The following is a 16,998-nucleotide window of genomic DNA, read 5'->3' on the forward strand; positions in this document are numbered from 1 at the left end:
ACCAGGAAAAATCCATAAGAAAGTCAAAGAAATAAGCCGCTGGAATACAGTTCTAGTCAAGGATGGTCCAAGTGGATCCAGGAAAGCCTCATAAAGCAATGATCCTTCAGCCAATAAGTAACCGGTCCAATCACTGCTTGAAATGAAGTACTCAGGCACAACGTGCCTGCAGGTACCATCACTCTTTTAATAGATGCGAGACAAACTGATTTGCTTCCTCTAAAACCTGGAAATCATGCTTTTACCTTGATGCCATATATGGAGGTAAGCTGGATACTGCAGAGCAAATCAGATGTTGTTCTTAGCCAAATTGGTACAAATGGGAGATAATTCTTTACGTTTTAGCATCATTCGGGTGGAAAAATCCTGGATATAAGAACTCTATCTTTGTAGAGTATGTTTTGTTTTTTTTTGAAACGCTCACAGGATCATTCCCTTAAAGGCATAGTGAGAAATTTTGACCATGATAATTCTGGGCCTAGTTCTCCCTGAGGTTTTAGGCCCTATGTGATGCATTCTCTCAAAGATCATTTTACCTTTTAAATCAGGTAAGCCCAACTCGTCTAGCAACCAGTTTTCCAGGATAGTGCCTAGATCTGTGGTGTAATCCTCAAACACCAACAAACCAAAGACTTTTCCTCTGTGCCCTGTTTTCAAAATCAACCAGTTTATCATTTTTCTCTGCCATTTCTTTTTCCAAGTTATGTATCTGCATCTCCAACTGCAACACTTAATCTTCTACCACTAAGATCCACTCTTCAGCGTGATCAGGCCATGGTCCCAATTCGGAGAAAGAAGATTTAAATTCTTCTAGTTGGGTAGAAATGTGAGTGACAGTCATCTAAAGCAGTAACAACTGCCTGTTAATTTAGTTACCAGAGTGGTATCCATGTCCTCTGCCAATACCGAACCCATCCCATCTACCATTTTGGGGGATGCAGATTTGTTGGGGTCCTTAACTTTTTTTTACTAATTGGAGCAACATAGCAAAATGTAAACGCACCAGAGCACACCCAGACAGAAGCCAAGAGCACTCAGCAGTCACAGCCCAGAGCAAAATGTTATGATCGCAGGGTAAATGCTAAGAAAAGTAAAACTCGAGGCGGCAGCACCCGGAGCTCTGCAGCTCATGTCCTACAGAGCCCACCATATCATGTGACCCCCAGGCAGCAGGTTTTTAATATTAAGGAGGTCTTTGAATGGGCAGCCCTTATTGTTGTGTAACATTTATGCCTCTAATGTGTACCTTTTTCCAGATTTCTATGTAAACTACAGGTCATGAGGGAGGGTTATACTTTGGTGGGACAGATCTGAACAATGTTTTTTACCCTACTCTTGATAAGTCCCATTGTCCAGCTGGAGAGAGATTGATGAAAAACAAAACTGTCTCCTGACTCTGTGATAGTTTGGATCTTTAGAATGCATGGCGAGTTTTGCATCCCATTGAAAGGGATTATACCCATGTTTCTTGAGCCAACATAATCCAGGATTGATTACCTGTTGGCCGCCTCTTCTCTATTTTCTCAGATTAATCTGGTGATTATTGGTTCTATGGAAACTTCGGACCATGCTCTCATTTGGGTGGATTTTCATTGGCGTGAAATGAATTGTGGGACCTAGGGGGTGGCGGTTTCCTGCTTGCTTGTATAACGATGTGGGATTTAGGTCCTTCCTAGAAAGAAAGTGGGACGTTTTTCATGAACAAAATCAGGCCCATATTTCCAACCCTACCCTTTATTGGGAAACCACCAAGGCTGTTATGATGGGAGAAGTCATAGCCTATTTGAGTTGGAGGTGGAAGATGTTAGATAAAAGGCTCTTGGCATTAGAGAAACAGGTGAGATGTGATCGTTTGTTGCTTCTCCTATGCCCACTAATTGGACTGCTTGCAGTACTCCAGGTGGAGTTGAATTCTTTTACATCAGAGAGCCTATAAATCTGTTTTATAACAAATTCCAACTGTTTAAATTTGGGGATAAATCGGGTAAGCTGCTGGCTTCCTTAGTTAAACGTAGGGAGGGTATTCATTGTATAGCTGCAATCCAGAATACTTGAAGGTAAGGCAGTCAATTCTGCTCCTGCTATATACGTATTGTATTCTTAGATTTCTTTGAATCTTTGTATGCTGGAGAAAAGGGAGATTTGGGGGCTAGGGAGGATTTTTCGCTGTCTTTCCTTACCTAGGCTGACTCCCTTATAATTGGAAGATTTGAATGCACCTATAACATCCATGGAGGTCCAAGTTCAGATTGAACATGCTGCTCTATTTAAGGTGCCTGGACTGGATGGTTATGAAGGAGAATTTTATAAACTTCTGAAGGAGCGAGTTGCCTCCTCCCTACAGACTGTTTATGCAGCTGAAAGATGCAACGGTTCCATTTCCCTACTAATAAGGCTTTGATTAAAGTATTTCCAAAGAAAGGGAAGGATTTGATGCTTCCAGAATCCTAGCGACTGATTTCTTCGCTTAATTTCAATCAAATTTCAGGCTAAAATATTTGCAGACCATTTGGTTGCTCATCTGCTTATATTTATTTATTTATTTATTTATTTATTTATTTAACATATTTCTATACCGGTTTTCATTAAGGGATTCATATCAAACCGTTTTACATAGAACTTAGGGATTAACTAATTAACCAAACCAGAGAGCCGAAGCAAAGTTACAAATAACAAGGAGATTGAACTTGGGGGCTAGAGTAGCCAGGAAGTAGAAAGACAAAGACAAAATTTAACTAGAGGTAAAAACATTGATAGTGGAACATCAAGTGGGGTTTGTAAGAGGGAAGCATGCAGCTTTTAATATTTGTAAGATAATGCTTTCTGTATCCTGAAGTATATCTGCCCATTTTCCTTCTCTTCTTGTCAATTTTGATGCTGAGAAAGCATTTGACAGGGTAGATTGGGAATATTTATTTTTCATTCTGGAGCAGTTTGGGTTTTCTGGGATCTTTTCTGATGTAGTGTAGTTATGTTCTATTCCCACGGCACGAGTCTGGGTTAATGGACAAATGACAGAGTTTGAGATTGAGAGGGACACGTCAGGGTTGCCCCCTATCGCCATTGCTCTTTCTTCTGACACTTGAACCCCTACTGCGGTCTGTGTAGGAGGATGACAGGATAACTGGCACACCAATTGGGACACAGGTCTTTAAAATTGTGGCTTTTGCTGACGATCTGTTAGTCTATTTATCTAGGCCATTGGAGTCTTTGGCAGTGGTGCTTAGGGTAATGTCTGCTTTTTGGATCTTTCTCGGGTTTTAAACTCAATATGAAGAAGTCTGAAGCTTTGGCGTCTGATCTCCAAGTGCAATCTCTATAGGGGAATGCATTTCCCTTAAAATGGACTATTGGCTCTTTTGTTTATTTAGGGATTTTTCTTTCGTTGAATTTGCATCGCATTTATGATCTGAATGTTTTACTTCTGTTGCAGGGAATGAAAAAGTTTTAAAAATAGAATTCTTTGCCATTTTCAGTGTCTGGACGTGTTAATCTTTTTAGGGTGATGCTTTGGCCTCAGTGGCTTTGTGTTACAAGTGTTGCCAATTCTATTACAGAAAAGAGACAAGGTTGAGTTATGTTATGCAAGCGTGTTCATTTACGCACTTACTGGACGGTTGGGGTAAAGCGGGTTTGGGAGTCCCAAATTGAAATGTGCAATGTAGCTTGTATATTGCAACATTTGCTGGATTGGCTCTTTGATGCTTCTCTGTATACACCCCGGACATGGGAAGCAGGATGGGTGGTGCTGCTGGCATTGCGTTTTATTTTGTATGCAGAGACCTCAGCCCTAACAGGCAATTTACAGACCCATTGGATTATACTGTCTATCTGTTGGGTTTGGCAGTTCCTGTGTATTGGATTTCGCCATAGTTACCGGGAATCTATCTTTTTACCTCTTAGGTAATGGGGACTTCCTGCCAGGATTACAAACTAAATCCTTTGTAGACTGGGAGCGAAATGGAATGTCTCATGTGGTGCAGATAGTTTCTGCAGATGGGAATACTTTTCTCAAGACATAGAGCCCCATTTTGGCATAACAGCAGGGCAGCGCTTTGCGTATAATGAACTTCGCCATTATTGGTGGTCTCTTTCTAGTGGTAATCTCAGGGATGAATTTCAGGTCAAATTGAGGATTTCTTTCAAATTGGTGACGGGTGGAAAATGGGTGTCTTGCTTTTACAAGGCTTTTTAGTGGTGTTTTGAGACCCACCTGCACTTAGACTTCTATTGGCAAAATGGAGGGCTGAGCTCCCATTGCAAGTGACGGAGAAACAGTTCCGCAGTGCATTTTGTAGGATTCCTAGGCTAATAGGGAATGCAACTTTGAGGGAACTACAATACAATTTGTTCTGGCGAGCATACCTACCAGCTTTATTTTGCTTTGAAGCAGCATCAGGATGAACAGAGAATATTAAGTCACTGTAAATCTCCAGCTTGCTATGCCTTACATAAGAAATGTGGAATGAAAATGAATATAAATGTGAAAAAGAGGGATTTTACATTTTCTTTCATTTTTTAAGGGTAATAGGCAAGTATTGATTTCCAACTTAGAATTTGAAATTTCTGCTTTTATATAATTGGGTAGGATTAGAAATTGAACATTAGAATGGACCTTGATAAAACAGCACTGTGGGCAATATTCAGCGCTATTTAGATGGATACATTTATTTTATTTGATGTATCACTTTTCTTACATAAATGAAAGCGATGTACAATAGATAGTTGATAAGTGGTGGGCGGGGCACAGGCATTCCAGGGAGGAGCTGACTTAGCCGAATGAGGTTCGCCCATAGGGCTGTCCTAAAGTTAGCCAGATAACTGGATATATTCAGTGGCGCAGCCACACTGCTGAATATATGGCCTAAGTTATCCAGCTAACTATCTGAGCTGCACAGTGGGGTTCAATATCTACCTCGCTATAGCAAACATTTTGAGCAGTTATGTATTAGAGAGCCATCTTTTGAATATCTTAGTGTATGCATGTCAAGAGATTTTCTTCAGCTACTACACAGGACATTTAGTGAACATAGTTGCTCTGTGTTTGTGTTCTGTCAGAATCTGAAGAGGAGGTAGAAGAAGAACAGGAGGAAAGACAACCATCTCCTGAGCCTGTGCAGGAGAACACGAACAGTGCTTACTATGATGCTCATCCTGTACCGTAAGTTACACCTCTGAATTCGAGCTGTTTGGTAAATGAGTCTTGCATTGGGATCTCATATTTGCTTAATCTAGAACTATGGAACACGTTCTCAATCTCATTTCAGTAATTTCTCCCATCATTATCCATTCTTTTCTCCAGTAGATATGTACATCAAGAATATGGAAGGATGAAATAAAGGGCATGTTGTCTGGCGTAAAGAGCAGGAAGCCAAGAATGTATAACTATCTTTCAGTCACTTTTTTCCCCCACCTTTTAACTAAACCAATTTCTCCTCCAACTCCGGCACAGAGGGTCCCTTTGCCATTGGGATCCCAGCTATTGGAGTTAGTGCAGAATGTCTCTGCCTTCTTAAAACCTGAAGATCAAAGAGGGAGATTGTCTCCTGTTCAAGATAGAGGACATTTTTCCATACAGTGACTCAGCCCAAAGTCCTGCACCAGTGAGTTACTTCTACTCAAGCCAGTGATGGGAGTAAGTCTTTACCATGAGGTGACAGATTCTCCTTTTCCAGGGATATCCCTTCAAAAATCAGAAGGGGAAAAAGTGGGATCAGTTTGTTCTGAGTTCCTACTGGATGTTTCCCCTTGGACCAATTGAGATCACCTCTTCAGTCACCCTTATCGTTGGGTTTTATTTATTTATTTATTTATTTTGAATTTTTATATACCGATATTCCTATAAAGGATATAGATCACACCGGTTTACAAAGAACTTAACTTTCGCTAGGAGGCGATACAATAAACGGTGCATATAAACCATTGAACATTTTAGAAACAATTGGAATTAAGGAACAAGGGTTCATGATGTTCCCCTGTGGTGGAGGGGAGGAAGAAGATTCCATGGAGAATCTATCAAATTCTCTGCAGGACTTTGAACAACATACTTCTCTGTATGATCTCTGCTACTCCAGTTTCTTGGATAAGCTAGTAAAAACACTGTCCATTACAAAAGGAAGAGAACCTGAGGAGCAAATGTCTTCTGACTTTTTCTGTTCCTTCAAGCTCCAGCAGATTCTGTGGCTATCCCAGTTCACATCCTCAGATGAGAATGAGGCAAACACAAGCATCTTGCCTTCTGGTGGTCCAAAAGTTGGACTTAAAGTACAGACTTCTGGTTTTGGGGTGGTCCAACTTCTCACTATTCTGTGGTGGCAGAATCAGCATTGAAACATGCTTCGCAATATCATGATCACTCCAACACACTTAATGGGAAAGATCCAAAAGTGTGGATGTCTGGCAGAAAAAGGCTTTCCAGGATCCATACTGAATGCCTGGATTGTGGCATACTAGCTCTACATGGTGCAGTATTTGCACAAATATATGCAAAAGCTAAAGCTTTTGACAGAATCATCTGACCCTAAGCAGATGTACTTTTGTCAAGCAGTGGAGGACATGGAGGAATGCAAGAAACATTTCATCCTTTCTGTTTGATGCCTTTTAATACTGAGGCCTGGATTTCAGCCACTTTCATTGGAGCTAAAAGGCTAGTGCAGTTAGTGTAACTGGGTTCAAAAAAGGTTTGGATAAGTTCTTGGAGGAGAAGTCCATTAATGGCTATTAATCAATTGTACATAGGGAATAGCCACTGCTATTAATTGCATCAGTAGCATGGGTGGTTCTTAGTGTTTGGGTAATTGCCAGGTTCTTGTGGCCTGGTTTTGGCCTCTATTGGAAACAGGATGCTGGGCTTGATGGACCCTTGGTCTGACCCAGCATGGCAATTCTTATGTTCTTATGCTCATATGGTTGTAAACAAGCTGTTTCCAAGAGGAAATGCATGATCATCTTACAGATGTTCCCTGCACAGGGTACAAATTATTTAGTGATAAAATTCAAGAGATGATGAATGTGATTAAGGAGCATCAATTTACCCTACAGTATCAGCTGCAGCGGGGTACTAGCCCGCTCTTGTTTTTCCTACACACATCCATTCTTCCAGAAACATCCTTTCTGTTCTTTTCAGCATCAAATTCTTCCCACTCTTCAGCAGCAGCTGCCTGCTTGAGGTTGTCAGAGGAAAAGGTATCAACAAAGGCTCAGCAGCAGATGCAGTCTTAATTCTAGTACCAGTTTTTGATGACTTTGACACCTGCCTCCTTTGGTGGAGAGAAGGGTTCAGTTCTTCCTCCTGGAGTGGTGGTGTATCACCAGGAGTGCTGGGTCTTGAAAATTGCAGAGTATGGCTACCACTGACATTTCTCTTGCCCCTCTCTGACCCAACAGATTTCAGTCTTCAGCGCAGAAGCTTCTCAATCTGCCAAGCTTTGAGGTAAGGTGGTCAAACTTGTCCCTTCTCAGAAATATGGCCAGGGTTTCTCTTCCCATTCCCTGTACGTACTGGGCTCAGTCCAGACAATGGGTTATGTCCCCCTTCCAGCAGATGGAGTCAGAGAGAACTTCGAAGGGTGCTTCCTTATAAGGCAGTGCACCCTCTGCTAATCCTCAGTATTCTCCTGATTCCAGCAGATGACAGTGGTGGATTTTCTTCCCCACTGGGATGACTAGAAAGCTAATTTAGGAATTTTTCTCTTTTCTCCTTGGTTTTCTTTTGTTTTGGATGGATCAAGTCTGATTTAAAAAAAAAAACAACTTTTGAATTTCAGCAGGAAATATTTTGAGAGCTCTTCTGTAGCCTCCGCTCTTGGTTTAGTGGGAGCATTCTGTAGCTTGCAGGCAGTACTATTTGCAGTTCAGGATGCCCTCTGCCAAATTTCACCCCAGTTGTTGTGCCTGTTGGACAACTTGGGTACATTTGGTGCATGTTCGGACATCCTCAGCTCGATACTCACCCATATGTGAGGACTACCATCCTGCTTGTCCTGTGAGATAGCAAATGTTGCTATCTCACAGGACAAGCGAACAGATGTGGATCTGTTCGCTTCCCCTCTCAACCACATAGCGAGCAGGTTCTGCTCCCTAGTAGTGGGGAATGGCCATCTGGCCTACGATGCCTTCTCCCTTCACTGGGGGCAGGGCCTCCTGTATGTGTACCCCCCTCTATCACTCCTCTTGAAGACTCTGTCAAAGCTTCAGCAGGACGGGGGGACCATGATCCTTGGCATCTTCCTGGCCTCCACAGGTTTGGTTCCCACTTCTCCAGGACCTGCCTGTGCATGCGCCCATCCTGCTGGGGATGAGGGCACGCCTGACCTCATATCACAGAACCAGGGCACCCTGCGCCACCCAAACCTCTGGCACTGACCATCACAGCTTGGATGTTGAGTGCATAATCCTCCAGCCATTACAGCTCTGTTTCCTGGGTTCTGGTAGAGTCCCAGAAACCTTTGACCAGGAAGTCCTACAGCTTAAATAGAAGCGTTTTTCCATCTCGTGTGGAGGGCATGGGTTAGACCCCCTTCTTGTGCCCTCTCCCCCGGCTGCTGGACTACCTGTGGTACCTATCAGAGTCTGGACTTCAGACTAGTTTTGTTAGGGTGCTCCTCAGAGCTGTCAGCGCGCATCATCGAGGTGTCGCTGGTAAGCCCATTTCGGACCAGTCCCTAGTTGGCCATTTTATGGGGGGGTCTCCTCCAGCTGAAGCCCCCTCTGCGGCCACCGGCAGTGTCCTGGGACCTCAATGTTGTCCTGGCAAGACTGATGCAGCCTCCCTTTGAACCACTGCAGTCCTGTGACCTGAAGTTCACCTGGAAAGTCATATTCCTGGTGGCGATCACTTCTGCTCACAGGGTCAGTGAGCTTCAGGCCCTGGTAACGTACGCACCGTACACAAAGTTCTTCCACGACCGTGTGGTTTTGCGTACCCATCCTAAGTTCCTGCCCAAGGTCATGACTGATTTCCACATCAATCAGTCGATTGTTTTACCCCCCTTTTTTTCCAAGGCCTCATTCCCACTCAGAGGAACGGGCTCTCTCCATACCCTGGACTGTAATCACGCTTAATCATATGCGAGCCACAGGCAATCCACCCAGCTCTTTGTCGTTTGACTCTAACAGGCTGGGAATGGCAGTGGGAAAAAAGACCTTGTCTAACTGGCTGGCAGATTGCATTGCCTTCTACTACGTGCAGTCGAGCCTTCAGCTGGCTGGCAGAGTGAAGGCTCATTCTGTGCGGGTTATGGCAGCGTTGGCTCATTTGCGTGCTGTCCCCGTCGTGGAAATTTGCCGGGCCGCAACCTGGAGCGCTTTCCACACGTTTGCGGCTCACTACTGCCTTGACAGTGATAGTCATCAGGACAGTGCCTTTGGTCGGTCCGTCCTGCGTAACTTGTTCCAGGCCTGAACCCAACTCTGTGCCCGTGCTTCTTGTGAGAACCAGCCAGTCTCCTGTTACTCATAGTGCCGCAATTGTGTTATGCCTGTTGGCATCTTGTTTGGTTGCTGTTGGTCTCTCTAACTGAACATGACAGTCTGGAGATCTGTACTCACCCCGAAGCATCACTTTTCAGGACAGAATTATGGTATACGAACTAGTATCCTAAGATTACAGATTATATCTATTGATGTATGTCACTAGCTAGCTAATATTTGTTAGTGGGGGAGGGTGTTTTAATTGCCAAGGAGTAAACTTGCCTTAGGCAACAAAATAAATTGTTAGTATAATTATTTCAAACCGGTTAGTAGGCTAAATGCAGTGTGATTCTTACAGTAATGGTGTGGAAGAGTCTTTAGAAGAACCTGTTCATGAGGCTGAGCCTGAACCAGAGTTGGAACCAAAGTCAGAGGAGTTGAAGTGTGAAGTGGAAGAAAAGAACTTGGAAGAGCTGGAGGAGAAGTCGCCTTCTCCACCTCCTGTAGAAACTGTTTCTTTACCACAAGAACCCCCAAAGGTTAGATGAGCATCCAGTTTCATTTTCCTAAAACCTAAGGCTTATGCGATCATGTGTTCAAAATGTAAATGTACTTTATGCTAAAGGGAAAATTTATATTAAATCATAAACCTAACTTGAATTCATAAAATATACCCAATATGGGACTGCTTAAGTTAATTTGCAGGTCCTTACAAAAAAAATTTTGATCCTTGTTTGATAGTGCAATAGTTCTTGAAAACACCTTGTTTTTGCAGTGTTGGCATTAGGAGCCAAGCCAGCACAAGTTGGCAATTCAGATAAACTTTGAAAATACAAAATTAAGATCTGTGACTCTTCATTTGTCTGTTTAGTATGTCAAACTCCACCCCTAGAATGTGACAGCCCACACTCCATAATCCATATGTGTAAGGGATTTGATTTTAAGTTAAAGGTCACCTCAAAACACCACAATGATAATTATCACACTTGCCCATTTGTAGTGGTATACTTTTTTAATGTCATGCTTGATAGTCATAAAATGACCAGCTTTATAAAAAATATCAGTCCTTTACTGATGGCTGCTGTATAAATTATTGAGCTCAATTTGGTTTCGCTGTACACCCACATCAAGTGTTCCCCATACTGTTAACATACTGATTGGATAACAAGGTCAAAACCATGGCAGGTAGTAAGTATGACCCTAGGTTTCAGGTTATAACAGTTGAAGTGCTTGGTGTTTGGGGAATGGAGAGTGCTTAGTTTCCAAGTTGTTGCATGGCCCTTAGCATTTCGTGGCATAACCAACTCACCAGAGATGATCCTCTTATACTTTTATGGCGATTAATTCATGCTGTAAAGTGTTTTCTAGATAAGTAAAACAATTTAAAAGAGAAAAGAATAAGCTTGCTGTAAAAAGGATAGGGGAGGTGGAAACTCCACATTTCATTTGCATGACCTAATGATTGAATGTCTTCTTGGAATATTTTGACAAACTAAAATACAGCTGCCTGCTACATCATTAATGAGAAAAATCACCTTTACAAGCTGGTTGTGCATGTATTAGTCATGCGCATATACAGGTTTACACTAGCTATTAGTGTTTCACTAAAAGCTGCTAGAAATCACACAGTGCATCTTCCAAATCTAGTTTCCCTACATGAATGTTTTTTCATTAGTAGTAGCCTAAGTTTGTTGCATTTCCTGCAGGCTTTCTCCTGGGCTTCAGTGACTAGTAAAAACCTGCCTCCTAGTGGTACTGTGTCTTCCTCTGGAATTCCACCCCATGTTGTTAAAGCACCAGCCTCACAGGTAACTGATCTGTGAATGCATTAGATTGTCTCCTCCACAAATTGCTTAAAGCTATTTGTACAGAGATTGTAATTGCTTACATTTTTACAAGTTTGTCATGTCTAATGTCAGGCAGATAATGGAACTGAACTTGAGTGTGAATTGTATTTAATTAGCTATTCTGAATTATACAAGTTCACAATAGTAAGAATAGGGAGAGAATGACCTCTCCTTAAAAGCAAAACTAAAACTTTCTTAAACTTTTTTTCTAGTGTAATACTGATAAACTTGCCATAGTGAAACAGATGTAAAGGTCCTTGCAGACACAAGGTGATTCAACCATGGATAAAGCTATATATTCTAGAATTGTAGGGAGATTTTTGCATTTTAAGTAAAATATTTATCTTGTAAAACTACAATGATCTATTTAAATAAACTTGTAAATCTCACTGCATACAGCAGCATTCATAAGTACACCATGACAAGCGGTGGAGAACTACAGGAAATGCATGTTGCATTCTACCTGCTATTTTAATAGATTTCCATGCACTTTGCTTTACTGAAGGGGCAGAGGAGAAGCAAAATCCAGTAATTACTTGAGTGACAAGTTAAATGTATGTAGTTGCTGTTCTCTCACCCCACCTGCCCTTTGAAGCATACATATTTTTATCAGAGCAAACATTTAAGGAGGGAGAGGGAAGACATCTTGGTCTTATGCAGTACCACCTATAATGAATTTTTATAAGGAGAAAGCTTTGGACAGGAATGACTAACTTTAGTTCTCAAGGGCTGCAAAAAAAGGTTTGGGTTTTTTGCCTTAACCAGAGTTATATAAATTAACTGTTTTCTTATTTAAATTAGTACAATTATATGTCAAAATTTATGAATATTTGCCAGGAAACTAGACTTGTGTGTGGTTCTTATGGCATGATATTGGAAATCTGACCAAAAATGAAGGTACTAACCACCCTGTTCATTTTGTAATGCTTTACTACTGATTGATTCCTCCTGGGCCATAACACAGTTGTGATGTTCCCTTGTTAATGGTGAAATCGTGGGATTTATCAATGCATTCTGCATGTGTAATCTTGATGTATCTTGGAAAGTATAGTAATTGTAATGGAAATGATCCACAAGCATATTCCTTACTAGTGTCCACTGAAGTGAAATGATGATCACATGAGGCATACCTAATGAGATGAAAAAATCTATCACTTAAAAGACCTGAGTAGTAACAGAAGGACTTATTTGTTCCTTTGATTTGGGTGCTTAGGAGCCACAAGTATGAAAGTAGTTTTATTTGAAGGAATAATTTTGCTGAGAGACATTGTGACTGTTTAGAACTGAATTCCATGGGTCCAGTTTTCAACCAGGTGAATCCAATCTTTCATTTTTGAGATGTGAAAATGAGAGAGAAATTGGTTCTTACCTGCTAACCTTTGTTCTTGTAGTACCACAGATCAGTCCAGTCCAAATTCCTGAGTTTTGCCTCCCTTCTAGCAGATGGAGACAGATAAATTCTTACAGCCACTAGCAAATAACCTGGTGTAGCTCCTGCAGTCCCTCAGTATTACTGTGTACCCAAGCTAATACAGTAAAAACACCCCTAACAAATTTTAGAATCAACCCCTCTCAAACGAACGGAGGAAAAAACATACAGCCATAAACGATCTGAATACTTCACGGAGAAAAAGAAGCCTGTGCCATTCTTCAGACAAAAAGGACAACAGATAAAAAGACAGATCGAGCAGACTCTCCAAAAGCACACACCCCTTGGGTGGGACTCTGAACTGATCTGTGGTACTACAGGAATGAAAATTAGCAGGTAAGAACCAATTTTCCTCTCCCTGTACATACCCAGATCAGTCCAGACTCCTGGGATGTACCAAAGCTTCCCTAAACTGGGTGGGACTGTCAGAGTCCCACTTGAAGGATGCTCTCGCCAAAACTAGCAACTTCCAGCGCTTGAACGCCCAATCTATAGTGTCTAGCAAAGGTATGCAAAGATTTCCAAGTTGCTGCCCTGCAAATCTCTTGCAGGGACACTAGCTGACATTCTGCCCAGGAGGCTGCCTGGGACTGGGTTGAATGAGCCTGTACTTCCTCCGGGACAGGTCGACCGCAACAAATGTAAGTGGAGACAATGGCCTCCTTCAACCAACCCGCAATCGTGGCTTTCAGAACTTTCTGACCCTTTTTCGCACCACTCCACAGCACGAAAAGGTGATCCAACAATCTGAAACTGTTAGTAACCTCCAGGTAGAGTAATAAGGCTCATCTGACATCCAAACGCCTTACTTCCTTAGCATGAGGTGTCCCAGGCTCCAGATTTGGAAAAGCCAGAAGTTCCACAGATTGACTTAAATGGAATGCTGAAACCACCTTGGGTAGAAAAGATAGAACCGTCCTCAACGAGATCCCCCAAATCTGAGATCCATAAGGCTTCCTGCAGGACAAGGCTTGAAGTTCAGAGACCCTTCTGGCTGAACAAATAGCCACCAAGAAAAACCACCTTCAAAGTGAGATCCTTTAAGGCAGCCCTTTTTAAGGGTCTCAAACAGTGCTGCACACATGCCTTTGAGAGTCAAATTCAGACTCCAAGAAGGACACACTGACCTAGGAGGCTGCAAATGCTTTGCCCCCCCCCCTGAGAAAAATCACCACATCTGGATGTGATGCCAGAGGCTTTCCATGAATCTGGCCTTGAAAAAGCCCAGAGCCAAAACCTGAACTCTTATGGAGTTGAAAGACAAACCTTTTGTCAACTCTTTCTGCAGAAAAGCCAGGGTCTGCCCTACCGACGCTTGCTGTGGATCGATCTTTTGATCAGTGCACCAAGACTCGAAAATCCTCCACACTCTGACATTCGCCAGAGAAGTGGAAGTCCTTTGAGCCTGCAGCAGAGTAGAATTAACATCCTCCAGATATCCTTTCCTAATCGCTGCCTCTCAAAAACCAAGCTGCTAGACAAAAGCGATTTGCCTGATCTAAAAATATGGGTCCCTGATGGTAGTAGGTTTGGAAGAAGACTCAGCCTGAAAGGGCCGTCCAGCACCAGATTGACCAAATCTGCAAACCAAGGTCTCCAAGGTCACTCTGGAGCCACCAGGATTACTCTTCATGCATGTACCTCTATTCTCTTGACTATCTTGCCGACCAGCGGCCACAGTGGAAACACATAGATCTGAATGTTGCTTGGCCAAGGAAGAACCAGGGCATCAACCCCTTCCGCTCCTCGCTCTCTCCCATGGCTGAAGAATTGAGGGGCCTTGGCATTCCGCTGATTCACCATTAGATCCATATGAGGAACACCCTACTGCAGGTAATGAGACGCATCGCTTCTTCCGAGAGTTCCTATTCTCCGGGATCCACCTGCTGCTGACTTAGAAAGTTGATCTGCACATTGTCAGACCCCGCAATATGGGAGGCTGTTATCAAAGACAAATGCAGCTCCGCCCAACACATGAGCATCTTTGCTTCCTGAGCAACTGCCAGACTCTTGGACCCCCCCTTAGTGGTTGATGTATGCCACTGTTGTCGCATTGTCGGACAGAATCCTGACCAGATGGTTTTGCAACAGAGGTAATAAAACCTGGAGGGCTAACCGCACCACTCACCTCAAGATGGTTGATGGACCACGAAGCTTCCTCTGACCATTGACCTTGGATAGAGTGGGACTGGCAGACTGTTTCCCAACTGGAGAGGCTGGCATCGGTAGTCACCACTATCCACTGAGGAACATTTAAGTCCATCCCACGGCTCAAGTTGTGGCGAGAAAGCCACCATGACAGACTGGACCTTGCTGAATCGGTAAGCAGTAGGAGAAGGTGAAACTGGTCCAATACTGGATCCCAGCAGGAAAGCAACACCTGTTGAAGGGGCCGCATATGAGCAAATGCCCAGGGAATGAGTTCCAAGGTAAATGCCTTTAAGTACCCTGAGCACATACCCTGAGCACACAGGCCTGTAAGACTCCACACCTATAACTTGAGCATATGCTCCTCAGAGAGAAAAACCTTCCCCACTCAGTTATTGAAACATGCTCCCAGAAAATTCAGTACTTGGGAGGGGAGAAGCTGGCTCTTGGATAAGTTCACTACCCAGCCTGACTGCAAGTGGCGCATCTTGCTCGCACAGGTCTTCAGACTTTGTTCGAATCAGCCAGTCATCCAGATATTGGGTGTACAAGCACGCCCTCTTTCCTGAGAGCCGCCACCATCACTGGTGAAGTCCGGGGAGCTGTTGCCAAGCTGAACAGAAGGGCACAAAATTGAAAATGCTGTCCTAGGACCATGAAACAAGATGACCTCTGATCCGGATGGATTCCGATATGCAGATACGCCTCCGTCAGATCCAGGGATGCTTAAAAACTCTCCTCTTCAATCAGCTGTGATGACGGAATGCAAAGTTTCCATTTGAAAACGAAGAACGTTTAGAGCTAGATTCATCTTATTCAAGTCCAAGATTGGATGGAATGCCCCATCCTTTTTGGGCACCAATAAATGGAGTAACAACCTGTTCTTTGCTCCTGCGGAGGTATTGGAACTATGGCCCCCAGCTGATGCAGACGATCGAGAGTCTGAAGCATGATTTGCTTCTTTTCCATCATGGCATAGGGAGACACTATGAAGAGGCTTCTCAGCGGATGAGCAAAATCTAAAGCGTAATAGTGTTCTATCACGCTTAGAACCCACTGGTCCAACGTGATCTTGGCCCACTCCTCATAAAAATGAGTAAGACAACTTCCTGTCAACAGGATGGAGGAGTGGACCAGCCTCGCTTCATTGCGAGGGTTTGGCTCCTCCAGAACCCTGGCTGGAGCCATTCATTCCCTGTCTGCAGGTCTGAAAGGAGTAATTCCAGGACTGCGACCTCCCCGAAGCCTGCCGCTGACCAGTAACCGGGGCTCTACTCTGCCTGAAGCGCTTCTGCCACCAAAACCGGGAGCAAGACTGAAAGGATCCCTTAGACCCCTTGGGCTTGTCCTCCGGCAATTTGTGAACCTTATTCTCTCCCAACAGCTTTATCAAGTGATCCAAGTCCTCACCAAAAAAAAGCTTGCTCTTACATAGAAACATAGAAATAACGGCAGAAAAAGACCAATCGGCCATTCAGTCTGCCCAGCAAGCTCCCACGCTTTTTTTTCCCATACTTAGCTGTTTCACCAACCACCAAGTTCAGGGCCCTTGCTGGTAACTGTTTGATTAAAATTTCCTGCCATTGATGCAGAGAGTAAAGCTGGAGTTGCATCAAAGGTGAGCATAAGACTTAATGGTTAATGGTAGCAACCGCCGCATCAAGCAAGTTACCCCGATGCTTGTTTATCCAGACTGCACAGACCAATGCCTTGTTGGATGTTGTCTGAATGGTAAATCCTCTTTTCCACATTTTTCCTTATTGAAGCAGAGAGCAACGCTGTATATGCATTCAAAGTGAATGGCAATGCCCTGAGCTGAGCCTTTTGAGGAAACATCAGCAGATCAGTTCCACAACCAAAGAAGTCTCCTGGCGGAAACCGTGGAAACCATCATTTTGGATGAAGTACGAATGAAGTCATATAAGGCGTCAGCACCATACGCAACCGCAACTTCCAGACGCTCTGCCTTCTGAGACTCTACACAATTAAGCTCTGGAATTTGTTGCCGAAGGATGTGGTTAGTGCAGTTAGTGTAGCTGGGTTCAAAAAAGATTTGGATAAGTTCTTGGAGGAGAAGTCCATTAACTGCTATTAATCAAGTTTTCTTAGTGAATAGCCACTGCTATTAATTGCATCAATAGCATGGGATCTTCTTAGTATTTG

At 43.2% G+C, this 16,998-nt stretch overlaps 1 protein-coding gene across 3 annotated transcripts in view; it reads left to right on the plus strand.

The window, feature by feature from the left end:
• Nucleotides 1-16,998, plus strand: part of G3BP2 (G3BP stress granule assembly factor 2) — a 170,067-nt gene that overhangs the window by 107,632 nt on the left and 45,437 nt on the right. For 2 of the 3 annotated variants that reach the window (XM_029598259.1, XM_029598269.1), the window contains exons 6-8: nt 5,059-5,161; nt 9,770-9,950; nt 11,118-11,219. In XM_029598259.1, the coding sequence (XP_029454119.1) occupies nt 5,059-5,161; nt 9,770-9,950; nt 11,118-11,219 (386 nt within the window). The remainder of the gene's footprint in view (nt 1-5,058; nt 5,162-9,769; nt 9,951-11,117; nt 11,220-16,998) is intronic. The other variant, XM_029598279.1, reaches the window with a different exon arrangement.

The sequence above is a fragment of the Rhinatrema bivittatum genome, chromosome 1, assembly GCF_901001135.1.
Source record: "Rhinatrema bivittatum chromosome 1, aRhiBiv1.1, whole genome shotgun sequence".
NCBI lineage: Eukaryota > Metazoa > Chordata > Amphibia > Gymnophiona > Rhinatrematidae > Rhinatrema > Rhinatrema bivittatum.